General features: G+C 38.6%; 1 protein-coding gene across 3 annotated transcripts in view; it reads right to left on the minus strand.

Moving 5' to 3' along the window:
- FUT8 (fucosyltransferase 8) overlaps positions 1-27,579 on the minus strand; it is a 243,809-nt gene that overhangs the window by 143,267 nt on the left and 72,963 nt on the right. For all 3 annotated transcript variants that reach the window (XM_080684231.1, XM_080684230.1, XM_080684232.1), the window contains one exon: positions 6,483-6,893. In XM_080684231.1, the coding sequence (XP_080540357.1) occupies positions 6,483-6,685 (203 nt within the window). In that variant the 5' untranslated portion in view covers positions 6,686-6,893. The remainder of the gene's footprint in view (positions 1-6,482; positions 6,894-27,579) is intronic.

The raw sequence follows: 27,579 nt of genomic DNA on the forward strand, positions 1-27,579 counted from the left end.
CAAATCTTTGACTTGATTCTTGCGATCCTCTAGTCTGCTGTTGGATCTCTGTATATTATTTTTTATTTCAGTCAGTGTATGTTTAATTTCTAGTTGGTCCTTTTTTATATCCTTGAGAGTCTCACTAAATTTATTGGCCTTTTCTAGAAAATTCTTTAAAAACCTTATAACCGTGATTTTGAATTCTATATCCAGTCGAGCCATGTGCGGTGGCGTGCGCCTGTAGTCCCAGCTACTCGGGAGGCTGAGGCTGGAGGATCGCTTGAGCCCAGGAGTTCTGGGCTGTAGTGCGCTATGCCGATTGGGTGTCCGCACTATGTTCGGCATCAATATGGTGACCTCCCGGGAGCGGGGGGCCACCAGGTTGCCTAAGGAGGGGTGAACCGGCCCAGGTCGGAAACGGAGCAGGTCTATATCCAGTCGTTTGCTTTCCTCCATTTCTTTTATTTGTGACCTGTTTCTTTGTCTCCACATTCTGGCTGCTTCCCTGAGTTGACAGAGTGGCTTTGTGTGCTAGGTATTCTATAGGGCCCAGTGGCTCAGCCTCCCCAGTTACCTGAGATGGACACTCTTGGTGCACCCCTTTGTGGGCTGTGTGCACAGTCTTGTTGTAGTTAAGCCTTGATTGTTGTTGGTATCACTGGGAGGAATTGACCTCCAGGCCAATTGGCTGTGAGGATCAGCTGTGTCTACACTGGGAGAACTTCTGTGCTGGAGACACCCTTATGAGACAAGACATGCAAAAGCCTTTGTGCTCAGCTTGGATGGGGCGGGTCTCAGGGCAGAGCAGACAGCAATGGCTTCCCGTCAGCCCTGCCCTAGGAGGCCCCTGGGTCTCAGTGTCCCGCGGTTATCACTGTAAGCACCTCTGAGAGAAAGCCGCCCTCGAGTTTTGCCTGCTGCCAGACAGTCCAGTTTCTCCCTGAATGAGTCTGGGTCCCCAGAGTCTTGCCTGGAACTGGAGTTCAGAGCCATCGGGAGCTTTTGTCTCCCTCCCGATTGAGAAAGCCAGCCACGTACTCAGTTGCCCACCCTCTCTGTGCACACACCTCGGTACCTCTGCCTTCCATAGTTCCTCTGAGTCTCAGTGTGCTTTTCTCTTTCCTGACAGTCCACTTTCTCCCCGTATGAGTCTGGGTCCCCATAGTCTCACCCGGAACTGGAATTCAGAGCCGTCAGGAGCTTTTGTCTCCCTCCTGGTTGAGAAAGCCAGCTGCGTACTCAGTTGCCAGCCCTCTCCGCACACACACCGCGGTATCTTTGCCTTCCACAGTTCCTCTGAGTCTCAGTGTGCTTTTCTCTTTCCTGACAGTCCAGTTTCTCCCCGTATGAGTCTGGGTCCCCAGAGTCTCACCTGGAACTGGAGTTCAGAGCCATCAGGAGCTTTTGTCTCCCTCCTGGTTGAGAAAGCCAGCTTCGTACTCAGTTGCCAGCCCTCTCCGAGCGCGCGCCTCAGTACCTCTGCCTTCTGCAGCTCCTCTGAGTCTCAGTGTGCTTTTCTCTTTCCTTCTAGTTGTAGAATTTCCACTCAGCCAGCCTTCCTGTGGTTCTGGATGATGTCTGTTTTGTCTTTTAGCTGTAGTTTTGAAATTGTTGTGCGAGGCAACAGTTTAGGTGTTTACCTATGCCGCCATCTTGGTTTCTCCTTGATCTCTTTCTCTTAATAGATTCACTAAATCAGTCAATGAAGCACAGATTACGGTGATAGTTAAAATCTTCCAATTCAACTAAATTTCTCCTTTTCTTTACCACTCAACTGGGAGCAGCGGGGGGAAGTGGGTGGCAGGGAAGGGAGGTACAATGGGAGAAAAAGTTAAAACCGGAAGAACCAGGTCTTAGAAAGGGCAAGAACCAGAACAGCTCCAGGCATCTAGGTTCAGGAACTAATGGAAATCCCTCTATGGCAGCAACATAAGTATATATGAACTTTAACATTTTTCAATCCAGGTAGAGTAGTTTTAGTTCCAAGTAGAATGTAGTATGTAATGGCAAACCCTATTCTTGCTATAATAACAAAAACAATACAAAAAACAAACAGATAACTTCTAAATATAACTTTTTTTTAAAAGCCATGTGAGGTATCTAAGTGCATGATTATATTAACTAAAATTCCACAGGACAGTAGTCTATAATAAGCCATGTTCTTGCTTGGGGAACACTTGCTGATTCCCCAAGACACAATGTGAAGCAAAGGCTTGGGTCCCACAGAAGGTGTGAAAATTTGGAAACTGCAGATGCACTAAACACATACCCAGTTTTCTCCATGGACCACTTAATGAATTCTGAGGCTTCAAGGAGGCTAGAGAGCAACTGTTAAAACAGACTGAAATTTCTCATAGCCTTGTGATATGAGAGTAAAAGAATAAATTTAGAAAATATATTAAAATGTATAACTAAAAGTCTATTATAAGTGAAACAAATGGAATAACGATAAAAAATTCCATCAATTCAAAAGAAGGCAACAAAGAAAAACTAAAAAGAAATGAAAAGATGGGTCAAATAGGGGGGGAAAACAATGTGGTAGACTTAAATCTAGCAATTATATTAAATGTAAGTGAACAAGAAAAGGTTATCACTGGACAAAATAATAAGATCCAGCCCTATTCTTAAAAGAAACACTTTAAATATTTAAATGTACATTTAAATATAAGGACACAAGAAGGTTAAAATTAAAAAGATGAGGAAAATATGCCATGCAAACCATAACCAAAAGAAAGCTGGTATGGCAATATTTATACCAAATATATTAAACTTTATATCCAAAAAAGTATTATGACAGTTAATAAAAACACTTTATAATAATTAAAAGGTCAATTTACAGAAAATAAAATAGTATGAAATTTACATTCACCAAATACAGAAGTGCATATACACCCACTGTCAGAGACTTTTCTCATTAGCTGATAGAAGAAGCAGATTATAGAAATAAATAAATCTATATTAATTTAGAAAATATTAACAACACAATTAACCAAACCAACGTAATTGTTAGGTCTGCAGAAGAGCAGACCAAAAAACAGCAGAATATACATTTTTTCAAAATCATTCACCAACATGTCTTTTGCTGAGCCATTTAATAAATTTCAAAGAATTAAAATGATACAGAATACAAGTTTAGATGGTTGAAGAACAAAATAGAAATAAAAATTAGAAATATAAACTGAATAAACCCACTTAGAAATTAAGCAACACACTCCAAAATAAACTGTGGGTCAAAGAAAAAAAATCATAATAGAAATTTTAAAATTCTTTTAATTGAATGACATTTAAAATAGGACATTGCCAAACTTATGGGATACAACTTAAAAGCTCCGATTAGAGAGATATTTAAAAAGAAGCAAGGTTTTAAATCAATGATGTAAAATTCTGAATAAACTTCAAAAAGTACAGCAATAAAACCCAAAAAGACTATAAGAAAGAAAATTATCAAACTAAGAGTAGAAATCAATAAAACAGACATACAAGAGGAGAAAAACAACTAGAGATTGGTTCTTTGAAAAGGTATGTAAGTAGATAAACTCTTAGCAAGATAAAAGGAGAAAATACAAATAAATGAAAAAAGGGAATTACCACAGATATTACAGGTAAGGAGAAGAAAATTTAAAAGGCATTATTGAACAACTTTATGCTAATTAATTTGAAAATGTTGATAAAATGGGCCCATTCCTTGAAAAAATACATCTTACAAAAACTAATGAAAGAAAAACATAGAAAATCCAAATAGTAAAATTACAACTAAAAAGATCAACTCCATAATTTAAAACCTTCTCACATGTTCCCTTTCCCTTCCAAACCCAAATTCACCCGTCCTCCCCCCCCCCCCAAAAAAAAAACAACTACAGGCCCAGGTGGTTTCACTTATGAAATTCTAACAAAGATTTAAAATAGAATGAATACCAATTTTATTCAAACCCTTTTAGAAAATAGAATTGGATTGTGTAACCTGTGTAACCTTGATAGCAAAACCCAAAAGACATTATAAGAAGGAAAAATTACATTAAGCATGTCTTGTTAACATAGAAAAAATCAAAATAAAACACTGGCAAATTTAATCCAGCAATATATTAAAACATTAATACAAACTCCAGGAAGAAATATCTAATTATCAGGCTGGGAAAGCTAGGGATCTTGACTAAAAATCTCACTACAATATTATCACCTAAAAAAAATTAAGATATTCTTTGTTAAAAATATAATTTTATTCATTTCTAAAAGGAAGGGAAAGGGAGAGAGAGAGAAACATCAATGATGAGAGAGAATCACTTATAGACTGCCTCCTGCACGCCCCCTACTGGGGATTGAGCCTGCAACCGGGGCAGGGGCCCTGACCAGGAATGGAAGCATGATCTCCTGGTTCATAGGTAGACACTCAATCACTGAGCCACACCAGGGAAAGGTATTCTTGATAGCATAGGAATAATGAATGCAGAGTTGCAAAAATAAAACCATATATAATGAAAGATTTTAGATAGATGGCAAGTGTTCTATGCATTCCAATCCATTCAGTTGCTCATCACTCTAGAAATGAGAGATGAACAGTTACACAGAAGATAGCCAAGAGTAAATTCTCCAATCAATCAACAGAAACAAAGACATCCCCCCACTTTCTAATACCAGCTTCTCAAACAGAGCAAGTAACATATGAGCTGTGAAAAACCACATCAGTTTTCTTTCTACCCATCATCACTGTTCCATATAGTTTGCAAATTTTCCCACCAGAAGCTTCATGCTTGGAAAGATTACTACATAACTTAGAAAAACAGGTAATCATAAGTTAATTATGCATTCTTTGTGGTTTGTAAATTTACAGTTTAGGGCTGACAACTAAATTCCAGAAAAAATTTCTTCTACCTTCCTGGACCAAACAAAAAAACAAAAGAAACAAAGAAACAAAAAGTCTTTATTAATAGGCCATGGAGTCAAATTTGAATTTTTTACAGTGGTATTCTCAAAATTAATGAATCTAGAAAAATGAGGATTTAAATTAAGAGGAAAGCTGTCAACTAAGTGCTCTTTATATTTTATAAATCCTGTCCAGTTCTGCCATCTGTCCAGTTTAAGGTTCACTACTCAAGGGGTTTCTGAACAAGTTTCGATAATTTTCCAGATGTTTTCTGCTAAATTTCAATTCTAACTGAGAGGCAAAGTGGCAGGTTCAAATTCCCAAATGCAAAGATTCTGTAAACTAATAGCAATTTTACATTACTAAACATTAAGACAAAACAAACATGAAGCATGAAAAAGTATTCTATAGAATAGCAGGCCAAGAATGTGATGATTTCTAAATTTTAAAAAGGAAGCTTACTGCATGTATACTTAATGTCCTGGCAATTAACAAGTAAGAAAGGTATCTGGGGAAAGCCAAATAAAATCAAGTAGGAAACATGAGTAAATAAGCCCATATATCTTGGTACAAAAACCAACAGATTCAATAATTAATTTAATCTAGATCAGCATCACCTCATGCCTAGAATAATACTGTGTCTCCCAGTTAATTTCACTCCAGTCAGGTACATGCCCCAAACCCATTTGAAAATCTAAATCTTCCTCAAACATTTTCACTGTGTCATTCCTCAGTGACACTATAGCTTCCCTATTATCTATCAACCAAGTCTAAAGTAAACTCTGGTTGTTCAGGACCACTATGATTTGACCTAATTTAATCTATCCAACATTATTTCTGAAGATGAGAATGGTGGATTAATTATGGCTACAAATTCTCTGCAATTCCTCCCTTCATTTCCTGAATGTAGAGTGGCCCTTTGACTAACACATACTAATCAAATATGGCAGAAGTGACAGTGTGCAACTTCTGATGCGTGGCCTCAAGAGGACTTTCAGTTCCTGCTCTTGCCTTTTTAAGGTAAGAAACCTGGGCTGTCCTGCTGGATAAGCCTAATGGGAGGGAACCAGCTGATGGCCCAAACTAATCACCAAACTTGGGCACAAGGTCATCTGGACTGTCTTCTAACAGATATATGTCACATTTTTTAATAGACTAGAAGTAGCAATGATAATAGTTTTCTAGATTCTAGATCCAGTTATTTTATTTAAGGATAAATTTTTTTTGTTTCTTTATTTTAATGTTATAGTTTAGAGTAGCTCAGCCTCTCAATGATAATGTTTTTGTTACAGTCCAAATGATAAAAAATTTAATATACACTAATTTAAATCATATAAAGTTTACATTTAATGTATCAAAATTATCAAAATTCCAAAGATAATTATAAATTAAATATAAGTATATAAATTAAATGGCATAGCTTTTCTATATTAAAATTCATATGTAAAATAAGATTGGCCACTATTGAGAAATTCACTATTGAGATATTGGTATAAAAAGTACCTTATTAAGGTATTTAAAGTTTTGCAAAAATAGCTTATAGAAATAATTAAGTATTTTTTAATAGCTAAATGAAACCCTGCACCTAAAAGCAAATTACAATATTTCATCACTCTCCCTTCAGTTTTTTAGAACCTACCGGAGAGATTCAGCCATTCGCCTCAAATCTTCATTTTGCTGTTTTAAGCGTTCAAGCTTTGCCAGAATCTTGGACAGTTCTCGGCTAGAGTGATCAGGGTGGTCATTATCTCGTACCAAATGGCCACCTATATAAAACAGCAAGGTCCCCCAGGCAAAAAGAATGAGCATAATCCAACGCCAGGAACCAGTCCATGGCCGCATTTTCAGATTTTCAACTCACTCCCCTGGCTTTCTGGAGCTCAAAGAATCGCAAACATCTTAACTGTTTCCTGTTAGTGCCTTCTGCTGTTTCAACACATGATGATTCAGACAAATTAGTGTCTCTGGTAGTCCTGTAGTGAATCTTTCAAAGAGGTCTTCTGGTATGAGTAGGAAGCTTTATTGTCCTGTGCTTCATGGACTCTCTATGCTGTGGAAAGAGTAAGATACGTATTTATTTAGGATATACAGAAATAGCATATGCTGAGATTCATGGAGTTAAAGAAAACACATTGGTGTTGACTGGCCAACAAGCTGGCAAATAACTTAAGTGCCAATAATAAGAAGTAAAAAGCAAAAGCTTTTAAGTCTGCATATTAAATCAACCATGTACATGAGGGCTCTACCAGATAAATTAATTAACTCTAAGCCTGAAAGTCCTCTAAGCTCCATTTCACCTTACTTTCTTATTTATATCATTGTGCAACAGGTCATATATGAAGAATAAAAGATTGCATGTTTGAATAATCAATCAAACTAAACAAAATGTATTCAACCATATAATTTTAGTATATCTTTCCATTATCTCAAAAAGAAACATGTTCTCTTTATGAGTGAATTCATTCCTACAAGATCTCAACTCTATTTTCCCTTCACTTATCTGCTCAGCAGCCATTTTACCACTTAAGTTTGCAGGTGACAGGCAAATTGTCACTTTTAGGATAAATTCTAAAAATGACATACATATTAGCCAAGCAAAGGTTAACAGGGCCATTAAAAAGCTGGCAACCATTCCAAACATCACAACAAAGGTTCATATGGATTAGGCTAGATTACTCCTTCCTCAAATTTATTTACTAGTAAAAATACCAACAATTGCAATAGAAGTCTAGTATCAGTTAAATCTTGGTAACTATCCATCTTAAACTACAAATGCACATGCTTTCTCAAGCCTGGTTATGGGTTTCATTTGTCATTTCTCCAGGATTAGGCTTAGAATACCCTTTGGAAACAAAGCAATTTTCTCCCCAAAGAAAAAATTTGCAAGCTAAGATATATCTGATACTTCCAGGGCTACATAAGAAAAGTCTTATCTCCAGGCAAACAAAAGAGAGAAAAGAAATATTTTCTATATTCAAGAATGATTATGATGGAAACTTGACCACTAATTAAACAGTTATGAAAGACTAGATGGAAAAGTTGGAGAAGAGGCTTAGAAAATTAGAGCACAGAGCTGCCATTTTTCTACTTCTGAACCTCAAATCTCAATTGATTTTAAATGACTAAATATTTAAAGAGAAGAAAATCTCTTCAAATGAGGTTCTAGAAACATTCTACTTCCTTCCCATTTATTCCTACACTATTTTCCTCATTGTTACTGGATCACACTAGCTAAAACAAAGAATAAAAAAATAATTATATTCACTGAGAATTGTTTGAAAACTAAGTAAAAAAGCAATAATCCAAGTGAAAACTTGCTGTTTTGTGTGTTGTTTTAATAACTATTCTTAAGTCTATTGAGAACACTCTCTTGATTGACCACTTGCTATTCTGTCTCAAAATTCTTTCTAAAATCCTTCTCCTCTAATCACAGGTACCCCCATCTATTCACTAAAACCTAAGAATAAGTAAAGTCTATTCAACGTCCCAAGTAAAAGATTCAGTCTACTTTTCATGTTATATAGAAAAAATGCAGATATTCAGGGCTTCCTGGTTAAAAAAAGATTTAAGAAATGAATCCACTCTGATAATAAGGGATGAATTTAATTAAGTTAACAAAAGAAGTTAAGTATTAAAATCTGAGTTAATAATATTTGTGACAACATATCTATCACTATAAAATGCTATCATACCATATACTGAAAATATACCCTACTTAATTCCAAGCTATACCAATAAGATATTAAAACTTTTAAAATCTTTCTCTTCATAGTAAAACTTTACTTAGGGAGATAACTGTAATAAAGAAAAATAAAGAGCTTTCCAAACAAGAATCATTTAAATAATAAAAAGATGTGCTGTAACATTTTACTTAGAATTACAACCAAAAAATGATTATAAATATTCAAAGCCAGCAAAAGTATAACATAAATTGAATACAAAGGTTTACAGAAAAATAAATTTTGTTACACAAAGTACTTTAGGTTTTTATAAACCACCATCAAAAAGCCAAAATATTAAATTACTATATTTTGCAGCACTATTGCTATCAGATGAGTTGTAAAAAGCAAGAAATTATTGTAGGAGCAAAAATGGTCACTTTCTTAATTAATAGCATCATTTTAACTCTGTTTTTTGGAGAGAATGTTTCCCCAAACTTTATTGTTCTAGTAAAAATGGGATTAACGAAAATAAATCAAGTTAAAAACCAAGTCGTTGTCTATGTAATTTTCCTTAGCATGATTTAAAAGAGCAGTTATAAAATTTTTCCCTATCCATAATAAATGCTTGCTTATATATATGTTTATTGTCTGAACCATGCCTAAAAAAATATAAACTCCATGACTTTTGTCCATTTAGTTCACTGATGTATGCCAAGGACTTAGAGCAGTGTTTGGTACTTAGTGGTATTAATAAACATTTTTAAATAAATAAGTAAATCAGTGAGTGCAGTTTATGATACATAACATATATTAGTTTGACAAATGACATAGAATCCAAGCACATTAGCTTCAATTGCATTTTATGTCCCACTTAAGAAAGCAAATCTGAATGTAGACAATGAGATAGTGTTATTTTTGTAGGGAAAACAGTTCAAAAATAAAGTTATTCATAAACTTTAGTATGTATTATTGTTAAGATAAATCTTGCCAAGATACCCCTTAAATGATTAAAATACTGGCCTAAAGGCCATAAGATCAGCAGTCTAAGGTTACCTTTTAACCATGAGAAAATAATGTATCTTTACTTGTCTTATTTTCCTCATCTGGAAGAAAGTATGTATAGCCTTTGATATGAAAGCTACTTAATTTGTTTGTGGAAGAATTTATTAGTGAAAATATCTCAAATTTATTAGTAAAAATATTTAAACATTAACTGCATGAGATAATTTCTGACTATAATTTATATATTAGTGTTGTTGAGATTTCTTCTCAGAGTGGATTGTTTTCAAGTATTTATTAATTCATTCCTATTTGAGATTCACGTACTACCCTTTATCTGCAAAATATTAAATGGATTAAAATGTGTCAGGCTTCCTTCCACACATTTATTTAATTAGTGATACCACATTTTTAAAGGTACTATGTATTTAAATGGTTCATTTCTTTGGGTATTTATAGACGCATTGGGTTATATCTGATTAATGTCTATATCAAACATGTAATTTTTCAAAACAATTTCATAAATCTGGAAGCTGCAATACATCATCACCAAGTTCAGGGGCTTTAATTGAGTTACTTAAATGAAGTTAATATATATAAAGCATCCTATCTAATAAAAGAATAATATGCAAATTAACCATCACTCTGCCACACCCTAAAGCCACGCCCACCAGCCAATCAGGAGCGAGCATGCAAATTAACCCCAAACAAGATGGCTGCAGCCACAGAGCCAGCAGGAGGCTTGGGTTTCCCCGGCAATGGAGGAAGCCAAGCTTTCCACACATCCTGGCAGACCTAGGCCTCCACTCAAGGCTACAAAGTTTCAATTATAGAAGATAAATAAATCCCAACAAAAATGGCTGCTGCCACAGAGCAAGCAGGAGGCTTGGCTCTGCTCAAGTCAATTGTAGAAGAGAAATAAATCCCAGATACCAGGGCCTCCGCTTGGGTCGCCGGGGGTCATGGCCAGCCTGCAAACCACCACAGGCCCCTCACCCAGGCTGCCCCACGCCCCAAGGGAACCCCCAACCTGATCCAGGACACCCTTCAGGGCAAACCAGCCGGCCCCCACCTGTGCACCAGGCCTCTATCCTATCTAATAAAAGAGTGATATGCAAATTGACTGTCACTCCAACACACAAGATGGCTGCCCCTATGTGGTCAAAGATCCTGCCCCCATGTGGACACAAGATGGCCGCCATGAGATGGCCAGCAGGGGAGGGCAGTTGGGAGGGACCAGGCCTGCAAGGGAGGGCAGTTGGGGGCAATCAGGCCAGCAGGGGAGGGCAGTTAGGGGTGACCAGGCTGGCAGAGGAGGGAAGTTGGGGGTGACCAGGCCTGCAGGGGAGGGCAGTTGGGGGAGGACCCAGGCCTGCAATGGAGAGCAGTTGGGGGGGACTAGGTCTGCAGGGGAGGGCAGTTAGGGGTGACCAGGCCTGCAGGGGAGCAGTTAGGCATCAATCAGGCTGGCAGGGGTGTGGTTAGGGGGTGATCAGGCTGGCAGGCAGAAGCGGTTAGGGGCAATCATGAAGGCAGGCAGGCGAGCAGTTGGGAGCCAGCAGTCCTGGATTGTGAGAGGGATGTCCGACTGCCCATTTAGGCCTGATCCCAGTAGGATTGGGCCTAAACGGGCAATTGGACATCCCTCGAGGGGTCCCAGATTGGAGAGGGTGCAGGCTGGGCTGAGGGACACCCCCCCACCGTGCATGAATTTCGTGCACCAGTCCTCTAGTTTACTATAATATTTGACATAAGGTTCAACAAAAGTAATTTTTTTTAATTTTTATTTATATATTTTATTGTATCTTTTTAAAAAATGTATCCTGATTTTTAAAAGCATTACAGATGTCCCCTTTGTTCCCCCATTGACCCCCTCCACCCCAGGCTTTCACCTCACTATTCTTTGTGTCCATGGGTTATGCATATATGCATATACTAGTAAGTTCTTTGGTTAATCTCTCCTCCCCCCACCCCCCTTCCCTCTGAGATTCGTCAATCTGCTCCATGTTTCCATGACTCTGGATCTATTTTGTTCATTAGATTCCACATGGCCAAGAGACATATGAAAAAAAAATGCTCAATGTCACTAATCATCAGAGGGATGCAAATTAAAATAACAATGAGGTATCATATCATACCTGCCAGAATGGCTACCAGCAATAAATCAACAAATAACAAGTGCTGGCAAGGATGTGGAGAAAAGGGAACCCTAATACACTGCTGGTGAGAATGCAGACTGATGCAGCCACTATGGAAATAGTGGAAATGATATTATATGGAAAACAGTGTGGAATTTCCTCAAGAAATTAAAAAGGGAACTTCCATTTGACCCTGAGATCACACTTCTAGAAATACAAACCAGAATCCTGAAACACAAACCAGAAAGAATATATATATATCCCTATGTTCACAGCAGCGTTATTTACAACTAGAGGCCCAGTGCATGAAATTTGTGCACATGGGGGCGGGGGGGGGGTCCCCTCAGCCCAGCCTGGATCCTCTCCAATCCAGGACCCCTCAGGGGATGTCCAACTGTCAGTTGGGATCAGGCCAAAACCGACAGTTGGACATCTTTCTCACAATCCAGAACCGGCAGCTCCTAACTGCTCACCTGCCTGCCTGCCTGATTGTCCCTAACTGCCCCCCCCCCGCCAGCCTGATCACCCCTAACCGCCTCTGCCTGCCAGTCTGATTGCCCCTAACTTCCCCTCCCCCCCACCAGCCTGGTCACCCCCAACTGCCCCTCCCCCCCACCAATCTGCCCTCCCTTCCGGCCTGGTCGCCCCTCACTGCCCCCCTCTGTCAGCCTGGTCACCCCTCACTGCCCCCCCGGGGGCCTGGTCACCCCCATGCAGCCTTCTGGTCAGTCATTTGATCGTCCCTCGCTAACCCCGCTGCCGGCCTGGTCGCCCCACACAGCCGGCTGGTCAATCATCTGGTTGTCCCTCGCTAACCCCCCTGCCGGCCTGGTCACCCCATATAGCCTGCTGGTCAGTCGTTTGGTCATCCCTCGCTAACCCCCCTGCTGGACTGGTCGCCCCACGCAGCCAGCTATTCAGTTGTTACTGTGAGGGTGTTGTGACCAAATTGCATATTACCCTTTTATTAGTATAGCTGGCTAAGGTCTGGAAACAGCCCAAATGCCCATCAGTAGATGAATGAATAAAAAAAGCTGTGATACATTTACACAATGGAATACTATGCAGCTATAAAAAAGACATATCTCTTGCCCTCTGTGACAGATGGAGGGACCTGGAGTATTGTGCTAAATGAAAGAAGCCAGTAAGAGAAAGACAAGTATCATATGATCTAATTTATTGATTTGAGAGAGAAAAAAACATCAATTTGTTGTTCCACTTATTTATGCATTCATTGGTTTATTCTTGTATGTGCCCTGACCAGAGATCAAACCCAAAACCTTGACGTATCGTGACAATGCTCTAATCAACTGAGCTATCTCGCCAGGGCAAAAGTAATTCTATCTTAATGTTGACAAGATATGGAGATTAAAACTATGGGTGCTAGAATTGGCAAAGCTTAGAGTATTGGTTCTGCTACATCATAGCTAGGTAATCTCATGGAGCTTCAATTTTCTTTATCTGTAAAATGGTTATAATACATACTACTTCTCCCACAGAATATTGGGAGAGACCTAAAATAATATATGGGAAGCATTCTACACATAAATAGCAAACAGTTAGTATGCCATATGTTAACACTGCTACATTATTTTATAGACACAACTATATTTTACAAAATTATATACTATGTATTATTGTAGGCAATTTCTAAAATTGCTGCCAACGATCCCTGTGTCCTGTATTCATGTCCTCATGTAATCTCCTCCCCCTGAGTGTGGACTGGACCTTAATAACTTGCTTCTTAGAATACAACGATAGCATTTCACTTCTGAGATAAGGTCACAAAAGACTGAAACTTCACATTCTCTCTGCTTATTCCCTGTGATGATATTAAGCTTCCATACTGAGAATTCTATACTCAGTGAAAACAATCTTTCAAAAATAAACTTTTCCAGAAAAAAAAAGGTTGAAAAATATTCTGTGCCAGCAAAATTGCACTATAAAAACTGTACAGTATGGTTCTTATCAATATTTATAATGAAAAATATCTAGCACAAATCTACCATGTATTTTATCTAATTCTATACAAAGCCATGATTCATTTATACAGTCATTCAAAAAATACTTATGGCATCCCTATTACATAAAAGACACTGTCCTAGGCACTGGAGATTATAGTAATGAGCAAGCAGACAAATATCTCTGCCCTCAAGAGGTAATATTCTAGTGCAGTGATCGGCAAACTCATTAGTCAACAGAGCTAAATATCAACAGTACAACGATTGAAATTTCTTTTGAGAGCCAAATTTTTTAAACTTAAACTTCTTCTAACGCCACTTCTTCAAAATAGACTCGCCCAGGCCGTGGTAATTTGTGGAAGAGCCACACTCAAGGAGCCACATGTGGCTCGCGAGCCGCAGTTTGCCGACCACGGTTCTAGTGGATTCTAATTTCTAAAAAAGCCTCTTCCCAAAAAGCCTCTTATTGCAGTATCTAACATACTGACTGGTACAATACCATTTATAACACTACTAGAGGCCCAATGCACGAAATTCGTGCAAGGGTAGGCCTTCCTTCCCCCGGCTGCCAGCACTGGCTTCCCTCTGGCACCCAGGACTCAGGCTTCCCTCGCAGCCCCAGCTTCGTCAGGAAGGTTGTCCGGAAGGATGTCCGGTCTAATTAGCATATTATGCTTTTATCATTATGTAGATTAGGTTGACTGTTCTTGTAAGAAAATGACCAATAGCCATGCCACTTTATTTTATCCTCACCTGTGGGTATGTTTTTATTAATATTAGTGAGAGAGAGAATATGAGAGAAACATCAATGTGAGAGAGAAACATAGACCGATCCCACAATCTTTCAATATGGACGATGCTCCAATCAACTGAGCCACCCAGCCAGCGCAATAGCCACTTCCTTTAGCATGTGAAAATCGTATTTCTAAGAATCACATTCAAGTGGCGTCGCTTTAATGCTAAGCACAAAAAATGAGCATGTGACAATTTGCTATAGAACCAAATGACTAATAATCTGACCTGTCATGCTATGAACTATGTTCATAAGAGGCTTGTCTCCTAAACTCCAAAATAATTCAGGATTAATATAACTAATATAAATATGTATACCCTATGTAAAGGCAATATGGCATTATATATCAAATCTTACCTAATAAAAAAGAAACATGCAAATTAACCATCACTCCACTACGCCCACAGCCAATCAGAGTGAGTATGCAAATTAACCCAACGAAGATGGAGGTTAATTTGCATACACAGGCGTGGAGCCAAGTGAAGCCTGCTATGAGGGGAAGGGGGTGGCGGAGGGAGCTACTGTAGTGGTGCTTCAGACAGAAGCGAGGACTTGCTGGCTCAGGGCAGCCCAGGAGCAAGGAGGTGCCGGCTCCCAGGCAGCCAGGGAGCGGGGACTTGCCAGCTCCAGGCGGCCAGGGAGCAGGGACTTGCCAGCTCCAGGCGGCCAGGGAGCAGGGACTTGCCGGTTCCCGGGCAGCCAGGGAGCGGGGACTTGGCAGCTCCGGGCAGCCAGGGAGCGGGGACTTGCCGGCTCTGGGCGGCCAGGGAGCGGGGACTTGCCGGCTCCCAGGCAGCCAGGGAGCGGGGACTTGCCGGCTCCCGGGCAGCCAGGGAGCGGGGACTTGCCAGCTCCGGGCGGCCAGGGAGCGGGGACTTGGCAGCTCCGGGCGGCCCGGGAGCGGGGACTTGCTGGCTCCGGGCAGCCCAGCAGCGGGGACCTGCCGGCTCCGGGCGAGCCGGGAACAGGGACTTGCCGGCTCCTGGGCGGCTGGGAGTGAAGCCAGGGGAAGGAAGGCCTATTCTTGCAGGAATATCATGCAATGGGCCTCTAGTATTTACATAAACATGCCCTTTGATGAGAAATTCCACTAGCAAAAATTTATACTAAAATGTATTTTAACATGTGAACAAAACGAATTATAAAGCTATTCATTACAAAGCTTTGCAATAGCTCCAAAGTGGGGGAAAGAAGGCGGGACTCATAATTGCCCATCAATAAAAATATGTAGAATAAGTTATAAATTACTTTTCTAAAAATGCATTTTTTTACTCTGATGCCAAAAAGGAGGAAAACATGACCCACAACCAAGAAGAAAAGCATTCATTTAATTTTTTTAAATATATATTTTATTAATTTTTTTACAGAGAGGAAGGGAAAGAGAGAGTTAGAAACATTGATGAGAGAGAAACATCGATCAGCTGCCTCCTGCACAGCCCCTACTGGGGATGTGCCTGCAACCAAGGTACATGCCCTTGACTGGAATCAAACCTGGGACCCTTCAGTCCTCAGGCCAACGCTCTATCCACCGAGTCAAACTGGTCAGGGCGAAAAGCAGTCATTTTAAAACAGACCTAGTAGACAGAGATGATGTTAGCCAACAAAAACACTAAAACAACTACTAAAAATATGTGCTAGGATTTAAATTTAAAAATAAATACAATGCGGGGGCGGGGGGAGATAAAAACTGTAACAAAAAAATCTGAAAAAATGTTAGTCTCTGGAGAGGATTAAAAGTAGAACTGTAGAGGAAAAGTTAAGTGAACTTGAAGACAAAGGAATAGAAAATATCCTAATCACAAGAAAACAAATTTATAATTATGAATGGTGACAGATGTTAACTAGACTTATAGTGATCATTTCACAATACATGCCAAGAACCAATTCCAGCAAGTAATAATTACAAGAGTTCTGTCAAAAGGTTGATGGGACTCAGGGAGCTCAAAAGGGTTGAGTCACATGTAGTTTACCTGTTGGAAACGGCTAAGGCACTTCCCCCAAACCTGAGTGGGATTGTTAATTGCCAGACAGCTCGGGGCATTTTATTGCCTCCTGTTGGCCAAACACCTGAACAGCTGTAGGCTATTCCCCAAACTGACAATGCTCTGTACCCTTTGATACCTTACCCTTTGAAGTGTGTATTTCCACCTTGCCTTAGGACAGGTTCTGTGAATAAAAGCACAGGTGCTTGGTAAGACAGAGTCTTCTACCTCCTTCAGCTGAAGCTCCTCTGACCCCCCAATGCCTTTCAAAACTATCTTTGGTTCATGGACTCTTTAATCACGCCCCTTTCTCCAGAATGCTGAACCCTTTGGAAGGCTGGGAAAAGAACCCCGGCAAATATATACAAATACTGAATCATTATATTGTGTACCTGAAACTAATATAATGTTTTATGTTAATTTAAAATTTTTTCCAAAGATAAAAATATCTAGAAAGAAAAAATCTCATTGTTGATAAAAAAAGGAAAATTTTAAAGCAGCCACTGTTTACAGCACTTATCTTCGGATACAGTATATTACAGCTTTCTATCATCATGAACTGAAAACTGTTCAGATGATAAAATTCAAATAAAAGTCATCAATCATCATTAGTAAGAAAGCAATTTACATCATTGGCTTCAGGGCCAGTTGGAAATCTACAGGCATTTCCCCATTTTAACATTCAGCTTGAATAAAGATTTCTTGGAATAATACTAGTCAAACTTAAGTTAATACTGAAAATAAGCTCAGTCATGAGCATGTACAGAATCCCCAATGTATTTTAAAATACAAATACTTTGGAGGAGAAAATAGTCACAGGGGAAAATACATACAAGGTAAAAAGCATGTCCAGGGACTTCTAATTAGAATAATGCTAGGACAATGGAACAACATTTTTTTAAAGGACTAAAATACAAAAATATGACAAAAATATACTTTATTATCCAGTGTGACTCAATGCAGTGAAATAAACTAAAGAATTAACAGAAAAAATATAATCATTTATTCAACAAATCTAATAAATGATTACTATAATATAACAGAGGTTAAGTAGACTGTTATGTTCTAAAGGCTAAAGGTTAATAAAGGGAAATATACATAAACTTTTAAGGAAAAGCTACCTATCAATTATAAAGTACAATTATTTAAAGAGCCATATATATATATATATATATATATATATATATATATATATATATATATATATATATAATTCAATTCTAGATTAACATACACCCAACACTGTATCTTTAGTTTCTCATTTGATCTCAATTCATTTTCAAACTATGTATTATAGTTTATTTAAAATCTTTCTTACTATACAGCCTCCATACTAGTATATGGAAAAATAGTAGCTGATAAAATTGTATGTTTATTATTTTAAGAGAGTAGGAAAAAAAGCAAGTAAAAATACACAGTGTCCCCAAAAAACTGTATATACACTTTAACAGCTAACAGCTCAATTTTTAAAATGAAATGTATTTTAATAAGCACTGCCTTTATAATTATTCAAAGTGTGTGTATACATTTTGGGGAATACCCTACAGTATCACAAATTAATCTGGCCTTTTAATGCTAGTTGAAATCAACTTAAACTTATGTAAAAGTGCTAGGTGAAACCAACTAAACTGAAATGTAGAAGAGAGGGATGGTGGGAGAGAAAGGTTTGGGAAAGAGGGGCACAAGAAGGGACAGGAAGGGAGGGCGGGAGAAGAGAAAAAAAAAATTTGCACAGCTCCTACCAAGATTATAAAATTCAATTTTCTTTTATTACTTACAGAGTCATCTATCATACTTTCACACTGCTTATCAGTAAGGTCACAGCGTATACACATATGAATTTAAAATGCCAGACATCCTGAATACATTGAGCAAAAATACTCTTTTTTATTCACTGAAACCAGTCGATATCTTAGAAATTAATCAACCTATTTTTGAAGTACAAACACATAATCACATTTATGAGGTTTCTATCAGGAGTATCTCATTCACGTTAATTCAAGATAACACACCAGGTTGTGTTTACTATTTATACTATTTGGTCCTGAATAAATTAATACTGGCCCCCCAAATGGTAATATTAATAAGTTAAAATAAAATACATACTTTACCATTTTATCTGGTTATCAAGTACACTAATAAGAACTTGATTGGCAGCATGATATAATAGAAAGAGCAACCATTTCAAATCAATCACTAGCTATAAACATATTGTTGGGCAGTTTACCCAACAATAAAATGGGAATAATAATATATCTTCATCACATGAAATAATATATGTAAAAGTGCTTTGTAAACTGTACCACAGTGTAAAAATATCAGTTACACCCAGCCGGTGGGCTCAGTGGTTAAGCATCAACCTATGAACCAGAAGGTCACAGTTCAATTCCCAGTCAGGGCTAATGCCTGAGTTGTGGACTCAATCCCCTGTAGGGGGTGTGCAGGAGGCAGTGCATCAATGATTCTCATCATTGATGCTTATTTCTCTCTCTCTCTCTCTCTCTCTCTCTCTCTCTCTCTCTCTCTCTCTCTCTCTCTCCCCTTCCTCTCTGAAATCAATAAAAACATATTTAAGAAAAAAATATATCAGTTACTATTATCTTTCCCTTGTTCACTAGAAACTAGGTATACCATCTTCTGGCAGTTTCCAGAAAAGGCCAAGTTCTTATCTATCATGGGGTCTTCATTCTTCCTGTTTCTTCTATCTGAACTGCAATTCCTTTGGTTCATTCATTCTTATAATTCAGATCTCTACTTAAATGTCAACTCTTTTAAGAGACAGTCTCTGACAACTTGCATGCCAGGATACAAGTAAGTGAAAACCCAACTCAAAATGGCATTAAAAATAAGAAAACTTTAATTACTCAATTAAGAAAAATGTAGCTAATCAATCACTCTGTGAAACAGTCAAAAATCTCTTTGTGTCTTTCTATTCTATGCACTCAACATGTCAGCTATTTTACTCAGGCAACCTCTCTTCAAGGCAGCAAGTTGGCTGCCTCAATTCCAGACACATGTAATTATGTGTAAAAGAACAATTGGCAATGTCTTCTGGTCTGTTTCATTTTAAGAGAGGGGAAATGTGTACATTTTATTAGCTAAGATTAAGTCACCTGTCCCTTGCAAAATAAAACACTGAAAAGGGGAATGAGATTACTGTTATGGCTTAGGATAATCAGAATTTATCCCTAAGGGTAGGCTCCAGAACAAAATTGAGAGAATGACTACAAGACTCTGCAAGAATGTTACACACACCTTATCTTTTTTAAAAAGCACTCATCATCACCCATTATTCCCTTTCACAACACTTACTGACTTACTAGTAGCCCTGCGCACAAATCCGTGCGCCAGTAGCTCTCTGTGGGGCCTGACCGCTCCACGCCTGCTGCCCAGAGGCTCTCCGAAGCCCAAAGGCCCATCCGCAGCCGGGCGCGGAACGCTTGCCTCAAAGCAAGCTTTCCGCCAGGCCGGGACTGGGGGACTCCGGCGGTGCTGAGAGAACTGGGTGCCGCCATCTTGTGGCTATGGGCACTGCCATCTTTGTGATGGAGTGATGGTTAATTTGCATATTACCCTTTTATTAGATAGGAGGATTTATTTCCTATACTAAAAGATACGTACTAGCAGAGCAGGGACTTAGAATACAGTGCCTTGCTAGTTGAAAAAACAGAGATCACTGTACAGAAAGGCCAAGGTAACAATTATTTGAGGAGAAAAGTACCTGAAGTGAGAGAGCTACACCAATACCTATGGGCAGGGTGGGAGTGAGGGGTGGAGGGTAGGAGGAGAGAAGGACCCTTGAATAGCAATCTGCACGTGTATAGGGTGAAAACCCATAAAGTCGAGCAAAAACAACTTATTGGAAAGAAAAATTAACAGATAGCTAAAACTGAATAATCCCTAGAGCTTACAAAGGGCCAAGAATCATTCAAATTCTCCCAAGCAAGATAAAGACACCTCATTGAATCCGTAGGGCGTTCAGTAAAGATCCAAGAAAACAGGTCTACTTTGCAACTAGACTAAGGAAGCACAAGAGTAAAGGTTACTCTAGACCTGTCCTAGAAAACCTTAAAAAACATTAACACATATGGAAAGGGAAGAGGGAAGGAAAGAAATTTGCTACTGTTGAGCATGTCTCAGAAAAAAATCTCATTCTATGAAACTCTCCCACCCATGCAAATTCCACTTCACACCACATGGGACTTTGTCTTGTGTGCCAACAGAAAAGAATTCCGAGATACTGCAAGGCATTGGCAGGCCTACAAATAAAGGTAAAGGAGGTAAAAACAGGTGCAGGGTAAGAATGAAAATAAATCCAAAAAAAAAGGATTTGGTGTGTAAAGCGAACCACTAGTAAGAGTATGTTAAGGTAGTCGAAATGTTGGGGAAAAGATTAGAAGCAGTATGTTTTGATGGTTTAAAAAGGTTATGACATATCAAAAAAATTTGAGAAAATGGTTTGAATAAATATCTCAGACATTATATTAGTTGGTCTGCCAGATATAATTTTAAAATACAATACAGATGAAGACGTAAATCTACAGGCATATGGCAAGCTTCCGAAACATGCTAAAATCAAAGAGATAGATACATTTGATGCTGAAATCCAGTTTGATAATACTGAATATGATGATAAAGACCATGATGATATCTAATACATTCCAAGTTTTCTGAGGATGAACCCCAAAGGTGATAGTGCTTCCCTGAACTTTAGAAAGAACTTTCTGTGGGGAGGCATAGGATAGGAATTGGCTGAAGGCACCTGCCCCTGCCTTGACTTTTCCAAACAAGTCTGAGCCCACAGGTGTTTACTTAGACATGTCCTTGCTTAAAGGACACAACAGATGCATGTGCTTTCTCAATGATACTTACACTGCTGATTGTATCCAGAGGTTAATTTTAGTTCAAGCTGTTGTTACAATAAAAAGCCTAAAGAGGCAAGCAATAGGGGCTTTTTAGGCTCCTTATGCCAACTAGCCCCTTAACCTCTCTTTCACAGAAACCTGAGAGTAATTATTCATCCATCGTTCAGGATCTGCTGCTCAGCCCCAGCAACTTTCTATGTTAACAATTTTATCTAGGCATCCCTTCCTAAATGAATGCATGAACTTCTGATATTCAAAAACTCTTGGAAGCAATTTTTTGCCTTCTTGATTATTCCCCTCATTAATTACATAAAACTTTAACTCGTGTTAACAAACAACTTTAAGAAGCTTTTATTGAGCCCAAGTATATCTAATTCCAAAGTGCTATGTTCTTAATAACGCCCTTAAAAAAAAAAAAAGAGGAAATAATAGTCTATATGAGTAGTAAATTAGAAGATTAATGAGAAAAATCCCACTACGCAAGAGAAAATGTTTAGGGTGGGTAACAAACATCTAATAAAGAGTTGTAACATGTCAGAGAAAATGAATTCTTAAAAGTGATTAATACTCTGCATGCCCACTTATCTCCTAAACTTTGGGAAATATATAAAAAATAAGTTAAAATCTACATTTATCTGAATAAACACAAGAGCTGACTCAACTTCTACAAAATATGAAGGCAGTGATGTTTTGCTATTTATGGAAATGATTCAGATTCAAACAAATCTAACTAAAATTATAACATCCTTAAAATTACAAATGCCCTAGTTCTTCACTCTCCAAACCTTCAATACAATATACCACAGACTTCAATTTTAATTCTATGATTATGTGAAAGAAATTATATTGATTTAACACACAGTTAAATTCAGTAATAATATTGATTTAATTCATAAGTCATTTAACATGATTCATTCTTGAGTCTTGACCTTAATTTACCAAACTAAACTTTAATACTGATTATAAGTTCTTTCTCTGGCAATTACCTAACTAGAAAATTTTCAGTACTGATGAATTTTCCAAGATCTGCCCACAAAATCATTTTTGTATACTAAAGTTTCTCATTTAAAAACGAAAGCCACCTAAAATAAAAATAATAAAAACAAAGAGGTATATTCAAGAGTTTGACTTCCTTAGTGCCCTATGCTAGAGGTAGCTATTTCAAGTAAAATAAATCCCTGGATCCATAATTTCTCTACTTTCCCAACAAATTACATTAAGTAAAATTAAGTAACCTACTGTAGAGTCCTCCATTTAAAAAAAAAAAAAAAAAAAAGGTGGGGAGAGTGATAGATTTACTTTTCCTTGTTTATATTTCTCCTACTATACATTCCTAAAAATATATATTGTGGATTTGGTATCCAAAAGATCTTCCAGCAAAACTCACATACTTATATAACTTTTTAGCAGTTTAACATTCAAATTCAGATTCAACAAAAACTTCCTAGACTATAGTAGGAACTAAATTCCAACCACAACTGTATAAACAGGGTATTGATGGCCATATGTTTAAAGGCAAATGACTTTCAGAGAGAGTAAATAATTTGCTCCTACAACTTGTAACAAGTGAATTCAAGGACTGAAATCCAGATATTACTGATGCCAAAAGGAAGGGGGAAAAGAAGTAACACTTACTGCATGCTAATTATGATCTAGGTACTTGCACACACTTACTCACTTAATTCTTATCATTGCTTTGTAAGCTAGGCACTATGTACACTTTGAAGATGAGGAAACTGAGGTAGGTAAGAAGTAATTAAGGTTTGTATATAGCTAGTCATAGTAAAGACAAAACAGAAACCCTGGGGTTACACATTGATAGATTTTTTACCTCAAACCACTACTTGTGATCCAAGGAGGGAATGATGTGTTGTTTAATTTTTGGTTTTGGTTTTGTTTTGTTCCTACAAAGAAGGGAACTATTTCACTGAATCGATTTTAACAAAATTTCTAATTCCTTGAAATAATCATCTATATTAGTTATCCCTGTAACTATCAAGAATCCCCATCCCCAGCAGACAAAAAGATAATATTGATAACAGCACTTAGCATGCAAATAGATGTCTACCCGATATTAACCCAATAATCCAATAGGAAAAAACCGTGATTACCTCATGTCTTTAGAATACCTTTGCAACGAATTAGCCTCCTCTTGAACCAGGTGCCAATTCTTGAAACAAGCTGAAATACTTGTTCCCATTTTACCCAGTACCCCCACATTCTATTAATTTAAGCCTATGATCCCGCTCCCCACAAGCATAACTCTAAAAGACAGGAAGAGCAGTAAGAAAAGGGTGGTTTTAAAATGGGAAAGAAACTATGGGGACTAAAAAGCAAAATGCTTTTCTTCCCACTTTCTAAATTTTTTAGATGGACTATTAATCAAATTAACAAAAAGATTAACATGAGAAAATCAAACTTTAATATATTGGCACAGGGAATTCATATACTCTTGAAAGTTCCAAAGATGGTCTGGTAAAATTGGATATACACATCATTTTGGACAAAGGAGAAAGGAGGGGTAGGGTCAGAGATTTCAAAGGAAGTAGGCAATTTACAAGTAGTTGAAGAACAACCCAGAAACAATCAGACACAGGGAATAATCTCATAAACAGGCTCCTGTTTGGGGCACCTTCTTATCTACCTTAATTAATTCAAATTAGTCTGCTAAAGAGAGCATGGGGAAATTCCCTCTCAATCTTTTAGGCAGGAAAGGGGGGAGGGTCAAAAGTTCTTTCTGAGTTTTTTGTTTCTTAATAACCAGTTTAAAATCAATATCGCAAAAGGCAAAAACTTTGGTACCCTTCAAAACACTACTGTTTCAATTTAAAAAAAAAAAATCAAACCTAAGTAATTTTCATCTCTGCTTTAAAAAATTCAGCAATTTATCATACAAAGTGTCTGTCTTCTGCTAACTTATAAAATTGTCTTCCAAATTCAGTCAGGATATTCTTGACACCATTATAATTAGATAATTATTAATAACTATAGGCCCAGTGCAAGGATTTATGCACCGGTGGGGTCCCTCGGCCTGGCCTGGGCCCTCTCGCAATCTGGGACCCCTTGGGGGATGTCAGAGAGCCAGTTTCAGCTGATCCCCGCAGGCCAGGCCGAGGGACCCGTGCACTGGGCAGGTTTTGACCCAATCCCCACAGTCCAGGCTGCACCGGGCCTCTAGTATGCATATAAGATCTTTGGTTAATCTCTTCCTGCCCTCCCTCCTCCCCCACTTCCCTCTGAGATTCATCAGTCTGTTCCGTGTTTCCATGCCTGTGCATTGAGCATCTGCCCCCTGCTGATCAGTACGCCTCATAGCTACCAGTTGAACGGTTGAACGGTCACTTAGCCTTTTATATAAGATAGAAAAGGAAAAAAGAGAAAGCCAGAATGTCATTTGGGCAGCTTCACCAGGAAGCTGCAATTTCATATTCCCCAAGGAACCACTGGTCCATTCCCTGCAAAACACCAGGGGAAGTGGCCCCACAAAGGGGAGATAGACACATGTGCAGTGAAGTTGGGTTGGCATAAAGAAGGTGTCTGTCTGTCACACCTGGGAACAGATCATTGGCCAGAATAGGCAGAGCCACAGCAAGCGCATGGAAATTTGGGAGTACATAATCCCCTAAACAAAAGAGTTTGCTCTCTTGTGACTCTTGTTGTTCTAGGCCAGTGGTCGGCAAACTGCGGCTCGCAAGCCACATGCAGCTCTTTGGCCCCTTTGAGTGTGGCTCTTCCACAAAATACCACAGCCTGGGCGAGTCTATTTTGAAGAAGTGGCGTTAGAAGAAGTTTAAGTTTAAAAAATGTGGCTCTCAAAAGAAATTTCAATCGTTGTACTGTTGATATTTGGCTCTGTTGACTAATGAGTTTGCTGACCACTGTTCTAGGCTTTTGGTTCTCTTGCATTTGCCCATATGGCCCATGGCCGTGCGGACATCACAGACAATGGACTAATGGACTGCAGCGGGAAACACAAGATAAGCTAGCCTGATGCTGGATTGGACATTGCTCCAATATGGAATGAAATCTCTGGACAATGACCCTGATTCTAGCCCTTCTGAAGCAATATCTACACTTCTTCCTTGGCGGGACAAAGAGAAATGGGACCTTGGAAACTCAAGGATTTAATTCCACAGAAATAAAGCTTTCTACGATATCTCATCCTCCCATTTGAGTCTCAGAAAATTCCTTTTCTCTGGATATCACAAGAAATCTACCCACACAAGCAACAGGTGAGGACGAGGACTTCTCCCAACAGGTAACCTTCTCTTCCATTACAAATTTTTCCTAATCCTTCACATCTGCTTCTGCTCTTCCTCTAGAGCGCTCAAAATAATAAGGCAGTGACACATCTCAAGCTCTATTATTCAAGAGCAAAGGTAAATAATTATCAAATACTGGCTAGGCTATGAGGAATTCGTATTTCACAGTAGCTTTCAAATTCTGTTACATGGAACCAAACAGCTGTATGAGGTATTGCTAGTAGTCCATAAATGAAAGATTGCCAACTAGGTTTCATTTGTAAAAGTATGTAACTCCCATACCTATTTCATTCATTATTCCAAACTTGAGGCAAGAAAAATAAAGTATAAGTATTACCAAAAAAAAAAAAAAATCAGTTCTGAAATTCTTACCCTAGCATAGGTAATAGGTAGAGGGGAAGAAGGTGGCGGTTTGTTGCATTTTTAAAAATGAGTTCATCTTTCTTTTCTCTGATCGCTTATTTATGATGCAAATCCTACAGAAAAATAAATTAGTCTAAAAATGTTTTGAAGTTTCTTAATAATTCTATTTTCATTTTTGGAGAAGAACATGTATCTGCTGTTGTTGGATGAAGTAGTCTACAGATATCAATCATGTCCAATTGATGGATGGTGCTGCTGAGTTCAAACTTACTGATTTTCTGCCTGCTAGATCTGGCCATTTCTGATAGAAGAGTGCTGAATATCCAACTATAAGAGTACATTTGAGGTAAGCAGTTACACAGAAATGAACAGAGCAAAAACAATGGGCCAGATATAGAAGGTCACCAGGTCAGAAAGCCCCAGTGCCTAACAAAACAGGCAAAACTAGAAAATCAAGGATCTTGCCCACAGAGTAATCTTTCCTCCCCTAGCATATGACTGGTCATACGGTTTAGACCCCCTCAACCTTTCAAATCACTGGTCATGCAGTTTGGACCCTCCCCTCACCTTTCCTCCCCTAGTCATGCAATGTGAAGGCCAGAGTGTAAAGGAAGATCAAGGGGCTGAAGAATGGCCTCACATGATTCACATGTGGGCCTTACCACGATTACTCTCTTAAGCATTAACCCTAACATCTAGGCCTCAGTGTTTCAGCTCCAGGCCCAGAAAAGCAGCAAAACCAGACAAGCGATGCTATGGCTGACATCAGGACCAGTTGCATTGACTAATGACCCCCTGACCTGCTGCTGACCAGTCAAGTAGAGACCAAAACCCTAAAAGGACATACCTGGAAAGCTCTTGAATATTTTATTGGGATCCTTCCAAGACCTCCAGTTACATACCTTCAAGAGAGAGGAACCAGTCTGACTCTCTCTATGGAGCTTGCCCACGTCTTTCCCTACTCCCCCCAGGAGCATTTTTCTCTTTCTCCGTAAGCTCCAAGGGCCCTTCTTTTGCCTCTGTAACTTGTTTCCTGAGCCCATTTCTTCTACCACTCACCTCTTTTACCTCTGTGACTTTCTTTTTTCTTTTTTTGGGGGGTGGGATCCCAAACAAGTGGTTTATTTGCATATATAAAACAAGACCCCGGCCATGGGGAAAAGACACTCACTCCACCCTGGCCAGAGTGTGGAAGAACCTCTGTGACTTTCTAAATAAACTTTCCCTTATAGTTTGAGTCTTGGCTCTCAATTTTTTCTTAGCCAGGACTCAAGTACTGAGGCTGCTGAACCAAGGTCCAGTCTGACTCCACCAGTCTAACACCTGGTACCATTCTGTTATCAACAGATTCATCTATTTCTCTTTGAAATTCTATCAGATTTTTGTCTCACATATTTTGATAACTAGGTTTCCCCACCTAGTCCTTCCCTGTTTCTTCTATCCTAAGCCCTTCCTTGTTTCAGTGTTCCTAGCCTTAATAATGTGTATGCTACCATTAGGAGCATACACATTAAGGATCGTTAAGTCTTCTTGAAGAATTGACCCTTTTATCATTACATAATGCGCCTCTGTATCCTTGAAAATTTTCCTTACTCTAAAGTCTCCTCTGTCAGGTACTAATAGAGCTAGTTACTCCAGCTTTCATTTGATTAGTGGTAGCATGGTATTGTTATTGGGGTTAGAGTTCTTGGTTTCCCCAAGATAGAAATTA

Source organism: Plecotus auritus (assembly GCF_963455305.1).
Source record: "Plecotus auritus genome assembly, chromosome: 1".
In the NCBI taxonomy this organism is placed as follows: domain Eukaryota; kingdom Metazoa; phylum Chordata; class Mammalia; order Chiroptera; family Vespertilionidae; genus Plecotus; species Plecotus auritus.